General features: G+C 39.7%; 2 protein-coding genes across 2 annotated transcripts in view; both read left to right on the top strand.

Moving 5' to 3' along the window:
- Positions 1–22,958, top strand: part of EBPL (EBP like) — a 550,113-nt gene that overhangs the window by 213,490 nt on the left and 313,665 nt on the right. The gene's annotated exons all lie outside the window — the stretch shown is intronic.
- Positions 696–22,152, top strand: SPRYD7 (SPRY domain containing 7). The gene is made up of 5 exons (XM_049778856.1): positions 696–870; positions 5,283–5,399; positions 12,122–12,288; positions 18,663–18,765; positions 21,273–22,152. The coding sequence occupies exons 1-5, from the start codon at positions 765–767 to the stop codon at positions 21,368–21,370; spliced, it is 591 nt and encodes a 196-aa protein (XP_049634813.1). The 5' UTR covers positions 696–764; the 3' UTR covers positions 21,371–22,152.

The raw sequence follows: 22,958 nt of genomic DNA, 5'->3' as shown, positions 1-22,958 counted from the left end.
GGAACCGGGACATTGACCATCTCATTAGCCAAAAGCAGGCCCACAGTTGCCCATTGAAATACTGGTGCGTGATCTGTTTATTTATAAATGGTTTTCATTTTATTTATAAAAGATATGTGCAGTGTGAGTAGGAATTAGTAGCTCATATAGTCCGGCCCTCCAGCTCTCAAATGAACCATAATCCGGCCCCCACTTTAAAAAGTGTGAAGACCCCTGAGTTAGAGAAATAACCACATCCCGAACTATCCTAACAATGAGAATATATGAGGGAAGTGGAAAGCCTGTTTAGAGTACAGGTGGGGGCGGGGAGGGGAGGAGGAATATTTGGGTCATTGGTGATGGGAATGTTGCACTGGTGATGGGGGGTGTGTCATCTGATATGACTGAAACCCAACCACAATCATGTTTGTAACCAAGGTGTTTAAATAAAAATAAATAAATAAACACATAAATAAAAATAAAGGCAACAAGACCCTTGCCAAGGGTTCAGGAGCTCGGCCATAGGCGCTGCCCCGCCCACTTCCCTATACCACGCCCACCACGACGCCCCGCCCACATAGACGCTCCGCCCTTCGCCCGACCCGACTCGGCTTTTCTTCAGCCTGCGCTGCGCCCTCCCGACCGCAGGGGTCGCTGTTCCCGGTTCCGCGGCCCGGACGAAGCCCGCGGCGCCCGGGCCCGGCGGGAGGCGGCGCCAAAGGCGAGTCGAGGGCGGCGTCGCGGCGGCCGGGGTCGTTGGGCAGAGCCCGTCGGCGCTCCCCGCGATGGCCTCGTCGGTGTTCTGCTGCCTGCGCTGCTGCCGCGACGGCGGGACGGGCCACATCCCCCTGAAGGAGATGCCGGCCGTGCAGCTGGACACGCAGCACATGGGTGAGCCCCTCGCTTGCCCTTGCTCACCCGCCAGGCACCCCCTTTTTGGGGGGTGGCTCCCCTTTGGATCAGCCAGGCGTGCCAGGCAAATGCCCCTTTGGGCTCGTCTCATCTCCTTGGAAGAGATTTTCCTCACCCCTGCTCAAGGCAAAAGCAAGGCAAAAGGCCTAAGTGGCTCGCACCTGCGCCTTCTGGCGCAACCTCCTTCCCATCGCCTCCTTAGTCACTCTTTGGGGTGCTGGCGATTGATTCATCCGATGGGCCTGGCTCTTGCACAATGATGTAAGCACGCTTTGCTGCTTCGCTTGCTTCTGTCTGTGTTTTCCTTCCTGGAATTTCCAGTGGGCAGATGTAGGCCTGACGTCCAGCCCCACCTTGACTTAAATTGTCCTCACCTATTATCATTGCATGTGCCAGAAATATTATTACTCTACAAGGAGAGATTTCCACTGTGGTTGGTCCAGTTAAAGCGCTTGGTTTTTGTTGTACGTTATTCTATGCCGAATATAGATAGTCCCACACTTCTTTTTTCCCCCAACAAAACTCCCCTTTCCTAGATTCTCTATAATATCTGTTACATCTCTGTTTCTAGACCCTAGCTTCTTACGTGGTGGATCCGGGGGCTACATTGTAGCTTTTGTTTAAATAAATACTTTGTGATATTGTCATAAAGTAACTATTTGGTCCGATACCTGTTTTATCTACCAGCATTCTGTAAATATTCTTCATGCCAGAGGGATCTTGAGTGGAGAAAATTATGAGACAATGTTCTTTCTTTCTATGTATGAAAACACAAGTACTGAATCACAAGTATACTATTATATGGCTTTGTACTGTTAATTCATAGATATCCCAGGTGTAAAATTTAATACATAAATATGTACGTGTAGACATCTTTAAATTATTTCTTATCCATCATCACTATAGACCTTGGATGTCCACGTGCTATCATTTCCCCCAGAAAATATTTCCTTCCATTTATTTCTTCACTCATCTGATGTTTATTGAACCATTCTCAGTAGTGGACTTTTCTTAGGTGCTGAAAACACAGTAAAGGGCCACTTTGTTGCCAGCTCCTGATTATTTCTACAGTTTGCTCATGAGAGTGTTCCTTGATTTTTGTATCTATTCTTATAACTAGTATCTGTTTTTTGCCTCCCAAACAGAAGTTGAGAATCAGGGGAGTGAAGCCTTTCTGGTGAGCCTTAGCTAGCCAGGATGCTGAGGCCTGAAGATGAAATATAGCTGGTCCTATAGTGCCAAGGATTGCTCGCTCGAGCCACCCCACAATGTTCAGGGGCCTCCAGGGGAGGAGATGGGGATCAGGCCTCTGGAACTACATATGGTGATGCTTTTTATTCCAAAATATAAAAGACAAGAGCATGGGGCCAGAGCGATAGCACAGCGGATAGGACATTTTCCTTGCATATTGTCATCCTGGATTCCATCCTTGGCATCCCGTAAGGTCCCCTGAGCCTGCCAGGAGTAGCTTACTTAGTGCTTCTGGGTGTGGCCCAAAACAAACAAACAAACAAACAAAAAAAAACAATTAGCTCAAACAAAATTCCATCATTATCTTATTTTTATGTTGGTAGTATGCTCCAGTTATATTCCCATTTCTGGATTATGATATCCTATGTTTCTCAGAGGGACATGTTTCCATATAAAGTTTAAATAGACACTATGGTAATTTATATCTTAAAATTTGAAAGTCAGATACAGCACTTGTCTTGCACACAGCCAGCCTGGTTTCAGTCCCTAGCATTCCATATGGTATTTCAGAGTATTACCAGGAGTGATCCCTAGTGTAGAGCCAGGAAAAAACTCTGAGCATCTCTGAGTGTAGCTTCCAAACAAAAAATTAAAATTTAAAATTCATTTTTATTTTAAATCTATTTCTATAATTTGCTTCAGTTTGGGGTCATAAGTTTTCTGCATTTTTTTTTTTATGTTGTACTTTTTATTTACTTTGCTTTCTACTGCTTATCTTTGAAGACTGGCTTCCAGATAATATGCAGCAACTCCCTGGGCTTTCTCATTATGGTCCAGCAAGAATGATAGTGTCTATTTTATCTCCTGCAGAAGTCCTGAGACTATGTCAATGAGAAATTGGCTCAGATAAAAAGAACACTTTGACTTGAGGGAAACTCATCACTGTGGCCAGGAAATTAGAAATATACTTATTCATTTAGCCCAGGTCATAATTGTATCGACCAAAGCCAGAGATTAAGTTAGCTTCCTTAAAACTTCTTTTTTTGTTTTCACTTTTGGTTTTGGGGCTATGCCCAACAGCACTCAGGAATTTCTCCTGGCTTTGCGCTCAGAAATAACTCTTGGCAGGTTTGGAGGACCATGTTGGAAGCTGGGGATTGAACCCGGGTCAGCAACATGCAAGGCAAATGTCCTACCCTCTGGGTTTTGGCTCCAGCCCCTCTTGGAACTTCTTAAGTCTCTAGTGGGATATCTGTTGGGAAATGGAACATAGATGCTGCATGTCCATTACAAAGCCCATTAACAGAACACATTCTTTCCTTTCTGTATCAGTTCTTTGTTGAGCAAGCGCCAGCTACTATGTGGTCTTTGCTGCTAGGGACAAGCTGAGCCCTGGCTGCATTCCAGGCCTAGATGGTGTAACTGAGTATAAATTATTTATATAGGTATTTTCCCAGAATTAGAGGCCTAACATTATAAAGAAAAAATGAGTGCAAATGAATGTTGAATACTTGCTTGATTTTATTCAACTTTTTTTTCTCATTTCTTTTCCCTGCCCGCCCTCCAGGCTCCCCTGCAGCCCCCTAGCCCTGCTAGCCAACTCTCCCGATAGTATTCAACTTTTAAGAAAACTTAAGAACTTTTCTTATCAGTTTAGAATTATGATACAATTTCAAAAATTTGCACTTTTAGTATTTGATCCCAATATTTTTCTGTTTAAATATGAATTTTATTATGGGACACCTACCACATTATTCATAACTATTGTTACTCTAGTGTAGTTTCATTTATCCAGCTCTGGAGGATTTCCATATGGTTCGCTCACAGGTTAACCTGCTTACTTGTACATTTATTATAAAGAAGTGGGAATATGTACTGTAGATCTTGGGAGTCATGAGCATTAGTGTATTATGGGATGTTTGTCTGTTTTGTGTGTGTGTGTGTGTGTGTGTGTGTGTGTGTGTGTGTGTGTGTGTGTGTGTGCGCGCGCGCGTGCGTGCCACACCTGGCTTACTCCTGGCTCTGTACTTAGGGATCACTTCTGGTAAACTCTAGGGACCATAGGCATGCCAGGAATCAAAACCAGAGCAGTGCATGGAAGGCACGCATCTTACTGTTCTACACTCAAGCTCATGGATGTTTTTCACGTAGCAGAATGAAATCTCTTTATGTGCTCTGATAGACATACTTTCCTAAATCAAGGTTTGGAAAAGACATGGTTTGGGTTTATTATCAAGAGACAGTTTTTGTCTCTTTTACTTACCAAATGATATTTAGGTAAAATACTCAAAGAAAATAAAGTACAGTTAATTATGTTAAAATTTTTGTTTCCAGGCCCAGAGAGATAGCACAGCGGTAGGGTATTTGCCTTGTAAGCATTCGATACAGGACAGTCGGTGGTTCAAATCCCGGGATTCCATATGGTCCCCTGTGTCTGCCAGGAGCAATTTCTGAGCATAGAGCCTGGAGTAGTCCCTGAGCACTGCTGAGTGTGACCCAAAAGCAAAACAAACAAACAAACAAAAAAAACGATTTTTGTTTGCATATTGCAATATGATCAAGAGTAGCAATATTAAAGCATTTTTATTATCCTAAACTTTATTATCTTAAATTAAACTGTTGGTGTCAGCTACTTAAAGTATGTAAATGTTCTTTCTACATTTCATATTCTCTTCAGTTCTTGACTAACTTATGAAACTAGCAGAGTATATTGTATCTAGTAAATATCAGTATGCAGTATATTATGTCGATTGAATTGAAAATTGTACCAGTTTATCAACGTCTCTTTTAAAGGCCTATCACCTTATTTAAGACATTTATCATATAATTGATTTATGTGTTACAAATTGTAAGTAACCTATGCTTGCCTGAGAGCATTTCAAAACTGTAAGTGGTTTGGTGCTTGCCTCAGTTAGATCCTGGCACCACATAGTTTCCCAAGCACCACCAGAAGTAAGTCTTGAGCGCAGCCAGATATGGCCCCAATTAAAATAAATAAATTAAATGTATAGGAAATATAAATATTCTCTCAGGTAAAAATGAGGAAGTATTTAAAATAATTCACAACAGTTTTTGTAGTTTAAAGTGCAAATAGCATCTATATTTTTGGTGGATCAATAGCTAAAAGTTGAGCAAAAATGAACCATGATTTTGGATAAAAAAAATACAAAACTTCACACGTGTTTGCTTTTCTTGTTTAGGAACAGATGTTGTCATTGTGAAAAATGGAAGAAGAATATGTGGAACTGGCGGTTGTTTAGCCAGTGCACCTTTACATCAAAACAAAAGTTACTTTGAGTTCAAAATTCAGTCCACAGGTTTGTATAATGATATTTATCTTTCTGAGGGTTTTGTTTCTTAATATTATCTTAAGATACCATGATTCAGAACTTTCTGAAGTAATCAGATTTAGAATTCTGATAGAAGCCAAAAGTCTATTTCTTTTTTTTTTTCTTTTTCTTTTTTTTAATATTTGGAGTTGGTGTTGGAGCAGTAGCACAATGCGTAGGGCATTTGCCTTGCTCATGGCCAACCAGGGTTCTGTCCCTTGCATCCCATATGGTCCCCCAAGCCTGCCAAGAGTGATTCCTGAGCACATAGCCAGGAGTAACCTCTGAGTGCTGCTAGGTGTGAACCCAAAGCAGAGAGGGGCGGATGAGAGGAGAGAGAGAAGTGCTGGTAGGCATTAAAGCACCACCAGGAGTGATTTCTGAGCACAGAACTAGGAGGAGTAAGCCATAAGCACAGCTGGGTGTGTGTGCCCAAAAAGAAAAAAACAATTTAAATATTAAATGTGGCTATATTATAAATGGAGATTTTTTAAGTCTTTATTATGAAGACACTTATAGTGAAATATTGCGTTATTAATATAAGCACTAGATAGGAAGAAAACTAGATATAGTATATCAACCATAGTTTTACTCAGCTAGCATAAGCGATGTAAAACATTACTTTTTTTTTTTTTTTTTTTTTTTTTTGGTTTTTGGGCCACACCCGGCAGTACTCAGGGGTTACTCCTGGCTGTCTGCTCAGAAATAGCTCCTGGCAGGCACGGGGGACCATATGGGACACCGGGATTAGAACCAATCACCTTTGGTCTTGGATCGGCTGCTTGCAAGGCAAACGCCGTTGTGCTATCTCTCCGGGCCCAAACATTACTTTTTTATATTAATTTTAAATATTGATTTTCCTATGTATATAAGGTAGATATGAAACTGTCATCATTTTACTTTTTTGGAGGGCCATACATTGCATTGCATCGTAACTCTTGACTTTGATCTCAGGGGCCACTTCTGGCTGTGCTGGGATTTGAACCAAAGTCAGAGCTGCATTGTGCTATCTTATCTCCCCCATTTCATTCTTTTATTACGTTGCTCACTAGCAGCAAAATATCTCAGGTCATTGCAATCTTCTCAAGTAAAGCACTTGCTCAGGAATCAATCCTGGTGATGTTTTAGGGTCTATATCGGGTGCTGGGAAACAAACCCAGGTTGGCCTAATTTCTGAAAAGAAACCCATATTTTTGACCCTTAATCTTATAAAAAATTGAGTTTTCAGTTTGGATGATATTCTCAACAATATACCTGGGAACAAATACATGGGGAGTGCTTAAGGATTAAACCTAGGTTTAATCCCAGGCCCTGCAAAAAAAAAAGAAAAAAAATTCATCCTAAACCAAAAGGTTTTTTGTGTTTTTTTTTTGTTTTTGGGTCACACCCAGGGGCGCTCTGGGGTTACTCCTGGCTGTTCACTCAGAAATCGCTCCTGGCAGGTTCAGGGATGCTGGATTTCAAACCGCAGCCCGTCTTGGGTCAGCTGCGTGCAAGGCAAACACCCTACTACCACTGTGCTATCTCTCTGGTCCTTAAACCAAAAGTTTTATACTAAAAGTTTTACTGACTTGAGATATAGAGTTAGAAAATGACTTTATATTTTATCATTAATGTTTTTTGTTACATCGATTCACTGCATGTTGTAGTGCAATGAGCAATGACTAAAGCAGTCATTTCCTTCTCAAAGGATAATGCTTGAAATAGTTCTGGAACTTAAATGGAATTTTAACTTCTTTGAATTCATTGTGTAGATTTAAAAACTTTTTAATTTATTTTTGTTTGTTTGGGGGCTGCCTAGTCAGGGGTTACTCCTAACTGTGCTCAGGAATTACTCCTGGCAGTGCTTAGGAGGCCATATGTGATGCCAGGGATCAAATCCAGGTCAGCCATGTATAAGGCAAACATCCTACCCACTGTATTATTGCTCCGTTCCAAAAATATTCTTTTAAAGAATATTAAAATAATAACTGGCATTTCAAAACACTTGAGGGCCAGAGATTTAGTACAGGAATTAAGGCCTTGCATGTGGCCTTCCCTGGTTCAATCCCTGAACTGCATGTGGTCCAAAAGGTGCACAGATCCTGAAATTAAAAAAAAAGAAAAAAAAAAACTTAAAAACAAACGTTTAAAATAAATACTGAATAGCCACATACAGCACTATTGCAAGTATTGAAAGTATTTGGATCGTATCTTTTTTTGTTTTGTTTTTGGGCCACACCCAGCAACACTCAGGGATTATTCCTGGCTATGCACTCAGAAATTGTTCCTGGCTTGGGGGACCATATGGGACTCCAGGGATCAAACCCAGGTTCATCCTGGGTTGGCCACGTGCAGGGCAAATGCCCTACTGCTGTACTATCGCTCTGGCCCCAGGATTGTATCTTTTAATAACCTTTTTTTGTTGAGTACTATTTCAGTTCATAATTTACAGGTGAGGTATCAGAGAAAAATGAGTAGGTTGCCAAATCCGGCTTGAATCAGTCTGGATTTTAATCAAGGAAATACAACTCTAAGGGCTACTTTCTCATTTCTTGGGCCAGTGGTTTTCAACTGCCATTCCTCAGACCAGTGCCAGCGCACAGTAAAAGTGTTGAAAATCAGTCCTAGGTATATTTATATTTATATTTATATTATGTCTTCAGAAATCATAGTATAATTTGAAACTTATAAAAAATTTTTTAATTTTTTTAATTTTTAATTATGAGAATAAAGATGCAAAGACAGAGGACAAGGTAAAGTTACAGTGGAAGGACAATCACCCATAACATAATTCTCAAAAGAAGTCCCCTTACTGATATCTTAACTTTGAACTTTCAGCCAAAGAACATTAAGGTAAATAAAACAGAATCCATGTACAATTACTTTGTCCCTCAAGTCCCCAGATTGTAACACATTATAATATTTCTTAACAGCACACAAGGCAATCTAAAGCCATAAAAGTTACGTAACTCCTTAAACATTAGAGGCATAGTATTTTTTACATTTTCATGAACATGCATATTAGCTTAAGTTAACCTCAAATTTTAAGTGTTTTTTTTTTTTAAGGATTAGAGTCAAAGGAGCACAGTAAAAACGGTGTTAGAGTGCCAATTGTTGTTTGCATAGGCCCACCAAAATATGAGAGGCATGGAAAGGAATAACCTTGGCCTAAATACAAAGAGACCCTACCCCTGAAGTTTCCTGGCATAAGACCAACTCTAGGCTCCAAGCAAGTTAGATCGTTCAATCCAAGACATTGTCTGTAGTGCCAGCACACTTTTATTTTTCACATAGTCTCTGTTGTTGGTATCATGTTTCTGTATTAAATATCCTGGAATCTGCATATCCTACATTGAAGTCAGGATGTGGGGTGTCTCCTCGTTTCACCTCACCATTAAAGGGCAATGCAGAGAGCCCTGTCCTGTAAGCAGGTCGTTGTTGTTGTTAAGTCTTCTCAGTGTTAAGGGAAGTCTCTGTTGAGACTCTGTCTGAGCAGTGGTAGGGTCTTCCGTGGTAGAGGATTGCTTCCAGGTGATATTATAGACAAACCTGGATGTTTCGTGGATGGCTTCCCTGGTTCAGTGGTGAATGAAAAATACCCTTTCTTCTGAGGCCTGTGCCAGGTCGTTATGTCAATGTTCAGGGAGTAAGGTCCCTTTGCACTACAAGATTTGTGTATTCCAATTTCTATTAGGTAGGATCTTATTTGTATGTATAGTATTTTCCCATTTTAATGTGCCTATGCAAAAAAGGAGCACGTGGTGTTATTGGCGCATATGGGGGCCATAAGAACAAGTCCAATAATCCCCCTGACATGGTTCAATCAGAGCATTAAACTGGGGGACTCTCTCACCAAAATTCCTTGTTGAACAGCTCATAAAGAGAAGATAAAAAGTGGTTAGAATCGTCACTGTAGAAGAGAATATTTAGTAAGACTTACAGATGTCAGAGGAAAAAACACAAAATATTCTAAAGAAATACGTGTCCATTTTATGTCTTTTGAACAGTTTTGGGTTGTTACACACAATGCACAGCTTTGGTCTGTGATAAGGATTGTGCAGTACTGAAGTTAAAGAGTAATGTCGGTTAGTGATGTTTGTGGGGGTGAGAGAGTTAAGTAGTAAAAATGAGCTTTGTAGCGGTGTGGGAAAGGGCAGAATACAAAATGGACATTATGGATATGCAAAACATAACATAGAGATAAGGAATACTCTTAATACATACAGTGCGTGCGGGGGTACTAGCCCCCCCCCCCCCCGCGCGGTTTTCCATATGTGGACTAGTCAGAAATTGCCCGTGACAAACTTAGCGCAACCGAGCAAATCTTAGCAAACCCCAAGTTAAGACCCACCATTTCTGGCCGCCTGGGCTGCCACCCCAGAAGGCCTGGAGGCTGGGGGCAGAAGAGGGGAAGGCTGGGGGCCTATCAAGGCTCCCAGCGCACCCAAGTTAGGGAGAAGGCCTTCCACATGGGGTCTCTCCAAGCCCCATGCGGCTAGAGCTAGCCTCCAGCTCAAGAGAGAGCAAAAATTATAAAATTTGATACATTTCATATGATTGTGTAGAAATACCAATCGTGGGGCCGAGCGGTGGCGCTAAAGGTAAGGTGTCTGCCTTGCCAGCACTAGCCTAGGACGGACCGCGGTTCGATCCCCCGGTGTCCCATATGGTCCCCCAAGCCAGGAGCGACTTCTGAGCGCATAGCCAGGAGTAACCCCTGAGCATCAAACGGGTGTGGCCCAAAAACCAAAAAAAAAAAAAAAAAAAAAAAGAAATACCAATCGTGTTGGAGGGGGGCAGTGCTGTGCAGGGGATCATACCCAGGCAGTACATATTCCTGGCACTTGAGCTATAGCTCCTGCCAAGAGATTATTTATTTTAACATTAAAAGTAGATGATTGGGCCGGGCGGTGGCGCTGGAGGTAAGGTGCCTGCCTTGCCTGCGCTAGCCTAGGACGGACCTCGGTTCGATCCCCCGGCACCCCATATGGTCCCCCAAGAAGCCAGGAGTAACCCCTGAGCGTCACAGGGTGTGGCCCAAAAACCAAAAAAAAAAAAAAAGTAGATGATTGGGGGCCAGGAAGGTGGCGCTAGAGGTAAGGTGTCTGCCTTGCAAGCGCTAGCGTAGGACGGACCGCAGTTTGATCCCCCCGGCGTCCCATATGGTCCCCCCAAGCTAGGGGCGATTTCTGAGCGCATAGTCAGGAGTAACCCCTGAGCGTCAAACGGGTGTGGCCCAAAAACCAAAAAAAAAAAAAAATAGATGATTGATAATATGTCTCTTTAAAAATATGAAAAAAGGGGCCAGAGTGATAGGCAGTAGGTAGTTTGCCTTTACATGATGCCAACCCGGGACAGACTGGGTTCAATTCCCGGCATCCCATATCATCTCTTGAGCCTGCCAGGAGCGATTTCTGAGTGCAGAGCCTGAAGTGTAACCCCTGAGCGCTGCTGGGCATCGCCCAAAAAAACCCAAAAAAATACACATTATTTTCAAGGAAAATCAAACACTGACAAATTACCTTTCAAAGCTATTTTGATATGACTTCTAAAACTTGGTTATATGCTCTAGTGCTAAAATTAGTGCTTTTTTTCTTAGTGCTAAAACAAATGGTTTATTTCTTTTATTAATTTATTTTTTATTTGGGGTCCATACTCCGTATTGCTCAGTGGCTATACCTGGCTCTATGTTAGGAGATAGTACTCAGGGGACCATAAATGGTGATGGAGATTCAAACTAGGGTTGGTGGGTTGCAAGTCAAGAGCAACCATCTCTCTGGCTCCCAACAAATGATTTCTTAAGAGTTCTGTTTTTATTCTAATACAGCCTAAAATTGAAGAAATAAGAGTAGCTCAGACTGGAGGGACAGTACAGTGGGTAGGGTATTTGCCTTGCACGTGGCCAGTTTGATTCCCAGCATCCCTTATGGTCCCCTGAGTCTGCCAAGGATAATCTGAGTGTAGAGCCGAAGTAACACTTGCGTGCCCTGGGTGTGGCCCAAAAATCAAAAAAATAAAAACAAAAAGAATGTTATATATAGCACTAACAGAATTTCATTCTTTAGCAATACTGCTTCCTCAGTATGGTGAGCAGCCATTTATAGTTTTCATAAATCTTAATAAAAATGTTACAATTTTATCAAAATTTTCAAGATTGATAAACCCTGATCAGTATGGCATAAGATTTGACATCAGTATAATATAAAAATGTTGTTGGTCCCCTCCCTCAGATCACACAAATCTTATTGAATAACTACAGGTGAAACACTTCAACTTGAAGTAGTTTGTCCTGGAATTGTTACAGCCTGTCTTTTTGAGGGGTACTGGAGAGGGTCCAATTGAACCACACCTGGCAGTGATCAGAGCTTACTCCTGGCTTTTCACTCAAGCATCACTCAGGACCATATAGGGTGCTGTGGATTGAGTTCCATTTGGTTCTTCGTAAGGCTAATGCCCTGTCCACTCTACTATCTCTCCAGACCCATATTCTTACTTTTTAAATAACTTTATTTTGGGGCTTTGGGCTATATCTAGAGCATGCTCAGGACTTACTTCTGGAGGCTCTGTGCTCAGGATTCACTCCTGTTGGTACTTGAGAATCATATGGTGTGCCACGAGTCAAATAGGTTGATGCAAGACAAATCACCTATTCACTGTACTGTCACGTCAGCCCCTCAATAACTTATATTTCTCATACTTTATGGACATTTAAACTATTTCATTTTCAGGAATCTGGGGGATTGGCGTTGCAACTCAGAAAGTTAACTTGAATCAAATTCCTCTTGGGCGTGATGTGCACAGCCTAGTGATGAGAAATGATGGAGCCCTGTACCACAACAATGAGGAGAAGAACCGACTGCCAGCCAACAGTCTTCCACAGGAGGGAGATGTGGTGGTGAGTTTTCTTAGGGAATTCTTTCCCATAGTAAATCACTAAACTTGAACTGCTCTTCGTATACCTACATAGTTTTGCCTTGGTTTATATGACAAGTCATTGGAATTGGATCTAATTGAAGTGATACTTGATATAGATGTTGCTGCTGTTATCTGACAGTTTTTCAAGGAAAATAAAAATGCTATTCAAACTGCTATAGGCTAGGTAAATTATTGTGGGTCCTTCTTTTCCATTCAGGGGGTATTAATGGTTGGTTGGCTGCTAATCAACATTTTCTGACCCTTTTGTTTTGTTTTGTTTTTGGGCCATCCCCGGTGGCACTTGGAAATTGTTCCTGGCAGGCTCAGGGGACCAGATGGGATGCTAGGGATCGAACCCAGGTCCATCCCAGGTCAGCCACATGCAAGGCAAATGTCCTGCCTTTGTGTTATTGTTCTGGCCCTTTTCTGACCCTTATGTTAGAAAACATTAGGTATTTTTGGAACTAAAGCTATCTTAGAGAAAATTTGTTATGAGTTTCTGTTAAAGAGTCAAAGTAGTGGGGCTAGAGAGAGAGTACAATGATTAGGGTTCTTGCTTTGCACACTGATGACTCGGGTTCAATCCATGGCATCCTTTTATAGTCCCTTGGGCACATGGCATTCTTTATAGTCCCTAGAGCACTTGCAGAAGAAATTTCTGAGTTTAGAGTCAGGAACAACCCCTGAACTTTACAGGGTATGGCTTATTCACCTCTCCCCCATAAAGGAGTTACAGTAGTAATTTTATCAGGAGCATTGGTCATCATTAAACTAAATCTTATTAAACTATTTGAAGGCTTCTCAAAGAACTGAGCTCCACTTTCTAAGACTTGATTATAGAGATGTTATTTTTGGAAAGCTGGGCTTATCATTAAACTGAGCTTATTAAGATCTTTCTCTTGGGGCTGGAGTGATAGTACAGTGGTACTGGTGTTTGCTTTGCACATGGCCAACCCAAGACAGACCCGGGTTTGATCCCTGGCATCCCATATGGTCCCCCTAACCTGCCAGGAGCATTTCTGAGCACAAGAGTAACCCTGAGTGCCACCAGGTGCAGCCCAAACTCCCCCCTCCCAAAAAAAAGATCTTTCTCCTTAGTTGCCCAAATAGATATATGTAAGTTTTTGAAAATATAATTAAATATAAATTAAGATTGAAAATATAATTAAAGATGTCTCTCTGCTTTTTCTGTATACTCTTCATATAGTACCATCCAGGAACCATATCTACTGAGTTGAGTCTATTAACATCAGATGAGAACAGAGCTGAGGCTCTCCTTTAGCAAAGGTGCCTTATAAACAGAACCTTGGGGTCCTGGATCTAGTACTAACTGAAAGGAATCTGTAAATAATGAAGGAAAATTTCTAATGCTAACACAGATAAGGTTACTTGATTAAGGAATTTTATTAATTGAATACAGTACTTTATTTGAGGTAAAAATGGGTCACTAATGGGTCTAAATATTTATGCTCTAGCCACACTAAATGTTTAGCCACACAATATTGCCATACTATGCCCACCCCCAAAGTGTCTGTTACTCTCTGCAGCTGTCCATAACTCCCCTCCTGTATGCTCCTCTTCCCTGTCCCATGCCATCTCTCCACTCCCTCAATATCTATTTGGTAAACTTGTAATTTAGAGATGAAGATGTAGAACTTAAGATTTTTATCTATAGTTTGCTTTTCTCTTTGCTATAATTCTTTTTTTTTTTTTTGGTTTTTGGTTTTTGGGTCACACTGGAAGTGCTCAGGGGTTACTCCTGGCAGGCTCAGGGGACCATATGGGATGCCAGGATTCGAACCACTGTCCTTTTGCATGCAAGGCAAACACCCTACCACTGTGTTCTCTCTCCGGCTCCTCTCTTCCCTATAATTTTTTAAAAGGACAATTAGTCATATAATTGAATGTAAATCATTGATATTAATTTTTCTCAATTATTATAGTCAAAAGTGGACAATAATATAAACTGTTTTTAAACTATATATATAAATATATTTTTCTATTTTTTGTTTTTGTTTTTGGGCCACACCCGGTGGTGCTCAGGGGTTACTCCTGGCTATCAGCTCAGAAATAGCTCCTGGCAGGCATGGGGGACCATATGGGGTGCCTTAGGTCCTGGGTTGGCTGCTTGCAAGGCAATTGCTACTGTGCTATCTCTCTGGCCCCTAAACTATATTTTTAAATTTGTTCTTTACCCTGTTCTTTCTCAGTAGTTGGTTCAATATTTGCAGATCACTGCCAGATGCCTATAATGTGAAACACCCTTAATTGAATAGTTACTTCTTCTTCTTTTTTTTTTTTTTTTTTGGTTTTTGGGTCACACCTGGCAGTGCTCAGGGGTTACTCCTGGCTCTATGCTCAGAATTTGCTCCTGGCAGGCTCAGGCGACCATATGGGATGCCAGGATTTGAACCACTGTCCTTCTGCATGCAAGACAAACACACTATCTCCATGCTATCTCTCCGGCCCCGAATAGTTACTTCTTAAAAAAGAATCTTGAAGTCGAGTTGATGCTGTCAATCTGTTTATATTAAAAGATGAAATTCAAACAGAAAAAAAGATGATAAGCTACAAATGGTTTTTTTTGTTGATGTACTAAGCTTCTATTGTGTAATTCTTGCTTCATTCATAGAAATGACAGATTTAAGAACCATTTTTAGTTTGTCAGCATTGTTAAATTAGACTGAGTATTCCATGCCCATTCTTCTAAAAGGAAGACTAAGAGAATAAGTACATGCAGAAGCAAGAGAAACAAGACATTCCTCTACCATATTTATCTCCTTAGTCTTAACACTTGGGAACAAAGTTCATCAAATTACTGGCAGTGACGTAGGAAAGGAAACAAAGAACAAATTCAAAAATAGGAAAAATATTTTCATATGTATAGAATTTTAATCCTCTGTCATTGTTGAGGAGAAATGAAAAAAAAATAGGTTTTAATATCCAAACAAGTGATTTATGTTTATTTAGTATTCACGTAGTATTGAATAGAGCTAGTCCACCAATAGGAAAGCAGATATGCAACGTCTTAGACTTGGGGCCGGAGAGATGGGACAACAGTAGGGCATTTGCCTTACATGCAGCTGACCCAGGAGGGGCCCGGTTTGATTCTCGGCATTTCATATGGTCTCCCAGCTGGCCAGGGGAGATTTCTGAGCGCAGAGCCACGAGTGACCCCTGGGGCCAGGTACTTTTTTAAGTGCCTGGCAGGGGTTGTCTTTTCTTTTCTTTTTTAGGAGTTTTTTAAGTCACTTCTTATATGGGATAATTCCAGGATTTATGTAATATAGCAGGCTGAGCTTAGAGTCTTATTAACTAAACAAGCATGTATGCATGCATGCAGTTAGTAATAAATGTACACAGGATTTTTTGTTAGGGCAGAATCAAACCTAGTTTCTAATAATTGAACTAGACTGTACTTTTTGGAATTAAGAGCTCACCTCACTTGTTTCCTTTACTTGGGATGTTGCTACTATGCTGGGAGCTTGTGTTCCAAACTAGATATTTCTAGCAGGTGAGGCCAGCAGATGGTAAAAGGCACCAGGATTACAACCTGTTGATGTAAACTGCTAGCTTCATAAACTGGAAGGAAACCGAAGCAGTCTGCTTCTCTTCTGAATATTTCTTAACCAGTATTTAATACAACTCTGACTTTGCAAGCTTTGAAGGGAATTTGGGGAGGAGGCATGATGTTTGGCTACACTTAGCAGTGCTAAGGGACCATATTTGGGTGCTGAGGATCTAAATGAGGTCATGACACAAACATTCCTTGTGTACTATCTCTCTAGCTCTTGAGAAAACATTTTCATAGTATTTGATACTGATCTCTTTGAACTTTTGCTCTTCCAACTGAAGTGAGATCACCTATAATATCTTTCTCTGCTTCTAAAAGGCTTTTAAGATAACATAGTCATATTTATCCACAGTCTAAAATCTTTGAAGTGGTTGCTTCTTTGTGATCATTTTGTTTGTGAATGATACTCACTGTTATTCTTAATTCTGTGTGTGTCTTTTTTGTTTACTTATTTGGTTTAATATTTTTGGTTGTTAGACCACACCCAGTAGTGCTCAGGGTTTACACTTGGCTGTGTCCTAATGGATCACTCGGGTGGAGCTCAGGGAACTGTATGGAATGCCAGGTTTCAAACCTGCGTTGACTGTATGCAAGGCAAGTACCTTATCCTCTGTATTATCTCCCAGCCCCAATTCCTTTTTTTTTTTAAAGCCAGTCAAATTGAGCAGTGGCAGGGGGGTGGGGTGTTATATCAGCCCCAATTCTTATTTTTTCAAAGCTAGTTTTTCCTTTTCACTTAACTTCATAACTGAAAAAAAAATTGTTTTCTATTGTTTTTGATTTTTGGGCCTTGCCTGGCAGTGCTCAACACTTACTCAGGGATCACTCCTGGCAAGTTCGAGACCATATATGATGCCAGAGATTTCATTTGAGTCAGCCACATGCAAGGCAGACACCCTACCTGCTGTACTATCACTCCGGCCCCTGTATACAAGGCTTTAAGAAGTATGGCATGGCAATCGAGTATTCTGAAGCGGCAAGAGATGTCTGTGCGTTCTTACCAAATGTGTAACTGAAACATACTGCGTGGGTTTAAATCCCAGCTTTGCCACATTCTAGCTGTGCAACATAGGTAAATTGTTTATTGTAGTTGTGCTTTAACTATCCCATCAGTAAATGATTGACCTCACTTTGAATACTTCATCGGAGATGATGATAATGCTTATCTAGTTATAAGAATTAAATGAATAAATTTGAAAGAACTATAGTAGTACTTCTGACATACCAGTAGTTCAGGTTATCAAGTGTTTTCTAGTATTTTAATAGTAGTAGTTGTTGTTATTGATATTTTTGTATCATCATTTATGTTTAAATGTTATCTTTCATTTTGTTGTGCTTTTAAAAATATTCCAAGCTGCTATTTTCTGTTTTCAACGTAAAGTTAATTGCTAATTATATTCAGTCATAGGCATCAGCTTTACCTTTGTAATGCTTGACAAATTTGAAATCAAGAAAGATAAATATAGAAATGTTTTATTTCTTGGCTGAAGCAATAGGATGCTTGTCTTGCATGCAGCCAGCCCACATTCCATACCTGGCATTCTGTATGGTCCCTCTAGTCTGATTCATAATCCCTATAGCCCCTCAAAAATAGGAATGTGGGATTTCTTCGTTGGAACTGAGTTGCAGAAGGTCACTTTTTTGCAACTTGAAAACAGGGACAGGTAGAAGGTGAAAGTGTAGAATTATGAAAGTATCACTGTTTTCTTCACCAAAGGGTAAACTTAGGTAATGTTTCATAGAAATTCAGTGTTTTCTGAATAAATTTAAAAGGTCTTTCCATTTACAGCATGTATCATCTTAATTTTGTAAATACAAAAATTTGTTACCTGACTTTAACACTAGGATTTGAACTATTGACATTTATATTACCTCCAATATGGACTCTTAGGATTCATATTTAATGTAAATATTTAAGAGTATTGGACTATATTCTTAAAAATACATATATGAAATATAATTCTATTCTAATTTGTGTCCCTCTGTTATCACCAGTTTTTGTTTCAAAATCAATTCAAGTAGAATTCTACCAAATTAGAAACCTTAAAAAAAGCTCCTGTAGGGGCCGGGCGGTGGCGCTAGAGGTAAGGTGCCTGCCTTGCCTGCGCTAGCCTAGGACGGACCGGGGTTCGATCCCCCGGCGTCCCATATGGCCCCCCAAGCCAGGAGCGACTTCTGAGCGCATAGCCAGGAGTAACCCCTGAGCATCAAATGGGTGTGGCCCAAAAATCAAAAAAAAAGCTCCTGTAGGGGCCGGAGAGATAGCCCAGTGGTAGAGTGTTTGCCTTGCAGGCAGCAGACCCAGGAGGGACCCAGTTCAATTTCCAGCATCCCATATGGTCCCCTAGCCTGACAGGGGAAATTTCTGAGTGCAGAGCCAGGAGTAACCTCTGATCACCACTGGGTGTAGCCCAAAAACCCAATCAATCAATTAATCAATAAAGTTGAAAAAAAAAGCAGCTGGAGAGATAGTACAGCAGTAGGGTATTTGCCTTGCACTCAGCTGACCCAGGATGGATGGTAGTTCGAATCCCAACATCCCATATGGTTCCCCCATCCCCACCCCCACCCCCAGCCTGCCAGGAGTGATTTCTGAGCACAGAGCCAGGAGTAACCCCTGACCACCACCGGGTATGACCCCTCCCCCCCCAAAAAAAAGCTCCTGTAATTGATTAGTATTTTGTTCTCATGGTTTTTAGTAAGTGCTTTCTGACTGTCTAGGTTATTATTAGACATTTATGTCGTTATCTTTTTAAAAAAGCGTTTTCCTTTACTCTTAGGGTATTACATATGACCATGTAGAATTAAATGTATATTTGAATGGAAAAAACATGCATTGTCCAGCATCAGGTATACGTGGGACAGTATATCCAGTTGTTTATGGTAAGCTAAAAAAGAACTCTAAATATTAGATATATGTTAACTTTCACTTGATTTTTTTAAAATTATCACTATCATTTAGAAGGCCGAATAACATGGTAATATATTCAGTAACTAGATATTATTAAATGTGTTTATTTCCCCATGTATTTTAATAAAGCACTTGCCAAATACAGTGATTATACTGAAATATGCAGTAACCATGTTTCTATTTTTACCTTGTAATCTTAGGTTCTAGAAAGCTCCAAAAATATTTACTGAGTTTACAAAGACTTTTCAGTCATTTATTGTGAAACTTTAGGTAACTAAGAAATGTAATTGTAAAGAATATTTTGGAAATAGATATGGGAGTTTTAAGTAAATCAAACATTAACTTTTAGAAAATTGCCTACATGTTAAATGTCTCCTGAAAGAAATTATCTTGCTTTTCATAAGTATATGTGTATTAGTACTATAGTTTCTGTACAAGTATGTACTTCCAAGAATTGTATTCTTAAAAAAGGTGCTATCAATTAATTATTTGAATTTCTCTTTTCACTACAAAGGACCTTTATTATTTAAAAAAAAAAAAAAAACAATAACAGCATTCTTTTCTGTTCGTTTGTTTTGGTTTAGGCCACATCCTGTGGCGCTCAGGGGTTATTCCTGGCTCTGTGCTCAGAAATCGCTCCTGGCAGGTCTGGGAACCATATGGGACACCTAAGATAGAACCCGGGTAGGCCATGTGCAAGACAAATACCTTATCCACTGTGCTATCGCTCTGGCCCTAGACTCCAGCATTCTAAACTTACCCTCTGAAGGTGCTTTCTAGATCCATTTCTATCTTGCTGTTTTTCCATCCCATTACAGAGAAATTACTACCCTTTATGCTGATAAACAAGTCAGTAGTCTAGATTTCAATATCTCTTGGTGTTATTCTTCTTTAATGCCTGTAAATATTTAAAGTCTTATTGTTCCCCAAAATCCCTTTCCTCAATTGGCAACCTTTACTAGTGTTGTGGTTCCCCTCTCCTGTATGACTGTGTTTCTTACAGGGTAATCTCCATTATCCTTTAGTATTGTTTATTTGTTCTTTAACTCAGACTGGCTTCCCTGAAACTAGTCTTGATAAAAATTTTAGTGACTTTATGAACTTAAAATTTAGAACTCAAGTTTTTCTTCTGTTTCTATTGTCAGTGAGAAAATATTTAGTAATGTGCACTAAACACATGCTTATTTAACAATTATCTATGAAGTTATTTCCCATGGGTAAGATAATGGACATATTTGCCCCACTTAAAAAAGTTTTCTTGGGGGCCAGAATTATATTACAGCAGGTAGGGCATTTGCTTTGCACTCAGCTGACCTGGGTTTGACCCCTCCAGCATCATATATGGTCCCCCTGATTCCTGCCAGGAGTGATCCCTAAGCAGAGTTAGGAGTAAGCCCTGAGCACCAGTAGGTGTGGCCCAAAAGAAAAAATGTTTTTCTCTGTTCCTTTAAAATGTTTCCTGATCACCTCTCCTATACCTGACCCAGTCAGACAATCACTGATCTACTGTTTTTGTCAGTCTAGATTACCTTGTATTTGTGTATTATTAGATCAACAAAATCATACCATTTGTAGTTTTGTATGGCCTAGATTCTTATACTCAACACGATGGTTTTAAATTTATATTTAATCATATTCATTTTTATTGCCACATAGTAGTAAGTTTATTGTGTGATGAAACCTCGATTTGTTTTTGAATATTCATATAAAACTGTTCGTTTGGATTATATACATTTGTTTCTCTTGATTAAATGCTCTTAAAAAAGAAACATGTTGAAGCAGCCTGCCGTCTAGTTACCAGTATGATATCAATGTCAGTTTTCTGGTTTTGATGTGATGTGATGTGATTGATGTATGTGATGTGGTCGTTAAGTAATATGTTGCCGGGGCCGGGCGGTGGCGCTAAAGGTAAGGTGCCTGCCTTGCCTGCGCTAGCCTAGGACGGACCGCGGTTCGATCCCCCGGCGTCCCATATGGTCCCCCAAGCCAGGAGCGACTTCTGAGCGCATAGCCAGGAGTAACCCCTGAGCGTCAAATGGGTGTGGCCCAAAAACCAAAAAAAAAAGTAATATGTTGCCCTTGGAGAAAGCTAGATGGAGGATTTATAGGATTCTTATTATTTTTGCATCTTCCTGTGAACCTTTAATTTTTTCATAGGAAACTTTTTAAAGTGATACTCCTTAATTGTATCAAATTAAGACAATACATCCTGGAAAAGGGGAAAAACTTAAATTTCTCTTAAACTATAGAGAATGATTATTAATAATATTTTAATGTATATCTTTCTAATATTTTAACAAAGTTTGGTCTTTATTGTGATTGTTATTACCCAATAGTACTATGTTTTATAACCCGGGCAACATGTGTGCATATTCTTTTTGCCTATTGATACTATATTATGGAAATAGTTTATAATTATTGTGTATTCGTTCAAATTAAAGTGATGCTTCTAATTAATTTTCTTTTTTCCTACCTCTAGTTGATGACAGTGCTATTTTGGATTGCCAGTTCAGTGAATTTTATCATACTCCTCCACCTGGTTTTGAAAAAATATTATTTGAGCAGCAGATCTTCTGAATGTACCTCTTTTTTGCAACTTGTATTTCTGCAGTGTTTCAAATGTTTACCATTTAATAAAGCTTTATCTGACCTATAAATAAAAATATACTCTTAAAAATATGCTTGTAATGTTACTCAAGGAACAAGGTATAGTATAGTCACTGTGTATACCACCTGGAAGTTGTCATTTGAAATACTTAACATTTTGAGATAGGAAATCAGCATTTTGGGTGGTCTGTTTAATTCTTACTTAAATATAAATATGAGTTTGATTTAAAGCATTCAGTGCAAATATTGTATAAAGATATTTAAAAGGAAATATTTCGTATACCGGTACAAAATATTTGTTTTGACAGAGATGCACAGTTGGCTTGGCTTTTTATCATTCTCAAGTTTAAAACTCATTGTTTTTAGTTTGCACCTTAGTAATGTTTTGTCTTGATATCTTTTTTTATATAGTATAACCAAGTGTCAGAAATCTATATGTTGGAAACTTAATATTTGGTAATTTATTTATTGTGTGATTTGCTACCTAACCTTCAAGTTGTATGTCGTTGCTTTTGATTTGCTTTATGAAAGGAGGTAAATGTCTCAATAATTGTCAGCATTTTGTTGAAGACCATTATGCTGTGTTACTGCAAAATCCAAAAAAGAACTGATTGATTAGTGATGTAGTTACACACTGGTGGTCAGAAAATGTGTATGATATTGTAAACTTTGATGTAAATGAGATTATTCTTTTAAAATTTTTATTTGCATTTGTTATTTTTTGTAAGAACTAATAAAATAATAGTAATTAAGGAATATTCAATACTATATCAAACACATATTCTTTCTTCTTTGTTAACTATTTAGTATTCAGTTTACCTTTTATTATTTGAGTAGTTCAGAGATGAGTTAGTTCTGTAATCCTGAGCCTCTACCTTTCTGTACGGATCTCTGTTCCTTACCTAACATCCCACTAACCAGAAATAGTCACTGTACAGGACCTTTTTCAAATGGACATGTTCAGGAGGCTCATATTTCACTCCTGTATCTATGGAAAGTTTTAACTTTCCTTCATTACAACTGAAGGGAAACTGAATTTTTTGTTCATTTGTTTTGGTTTTGGTTTTTGGGCCACAACTGCTGATGCTCAGGGGTTACTCCTGGCTCTGTGCTCAGAAATCGCTCCTGGCTTGGGGATCATATGGACGCCGGGGGTTTGAACTGTGGTCCATCTTAGGTTAGTATGTACAAGGCAAATGCCCTAATGCTTGTGCCACTGCCATGGCCCCAGGAAGCTGAATTTTAAGTTTACCACTTGATCCTATTATCTCTTCAGTTTCTCCACCCAGGTTACTTTTATAAATATAGAAGGGAAACTCATACTTATTAAGTTCTCTACAATTAGTCAAATAAGGTGACACATGTAAAGTACCCAAATATCATAGAACCTTAATAATTGCAGCTTCGTTGCTAATGTAGAAGAAGCATTTGTTTTCCTAGTGGTGTTGTCAGACCAGCAGCAGTATCACTTAGGAACACGTTCAAAGTGAACATTCTCAGGTTCTGAAACTGCTCAGGAAAGCTTTCAGGAATCTGAATAGGCCCTGTAGGTGATTGT

Source organism: Suncus etruscus, chromosome 8 (assembly GCF_024139225.1).
Source record: "Suncus etruscus isolate mSunEtr1 chromosome 8, mSunEtr1.pri.cur, whole genome shotgun sequence".
Classification (NCBI taxonomy): Eukaryota; Metazoa; Chordata; class Mammalia; order Eulipotyphla; family Soricidae; genus Suncus; species Suncus etruscus.
The sequence above is the reverse complement of the archived record's forward strand: the minus strand, read 5'-3'. Positions and strand labels throughout refer to the sequence as shown.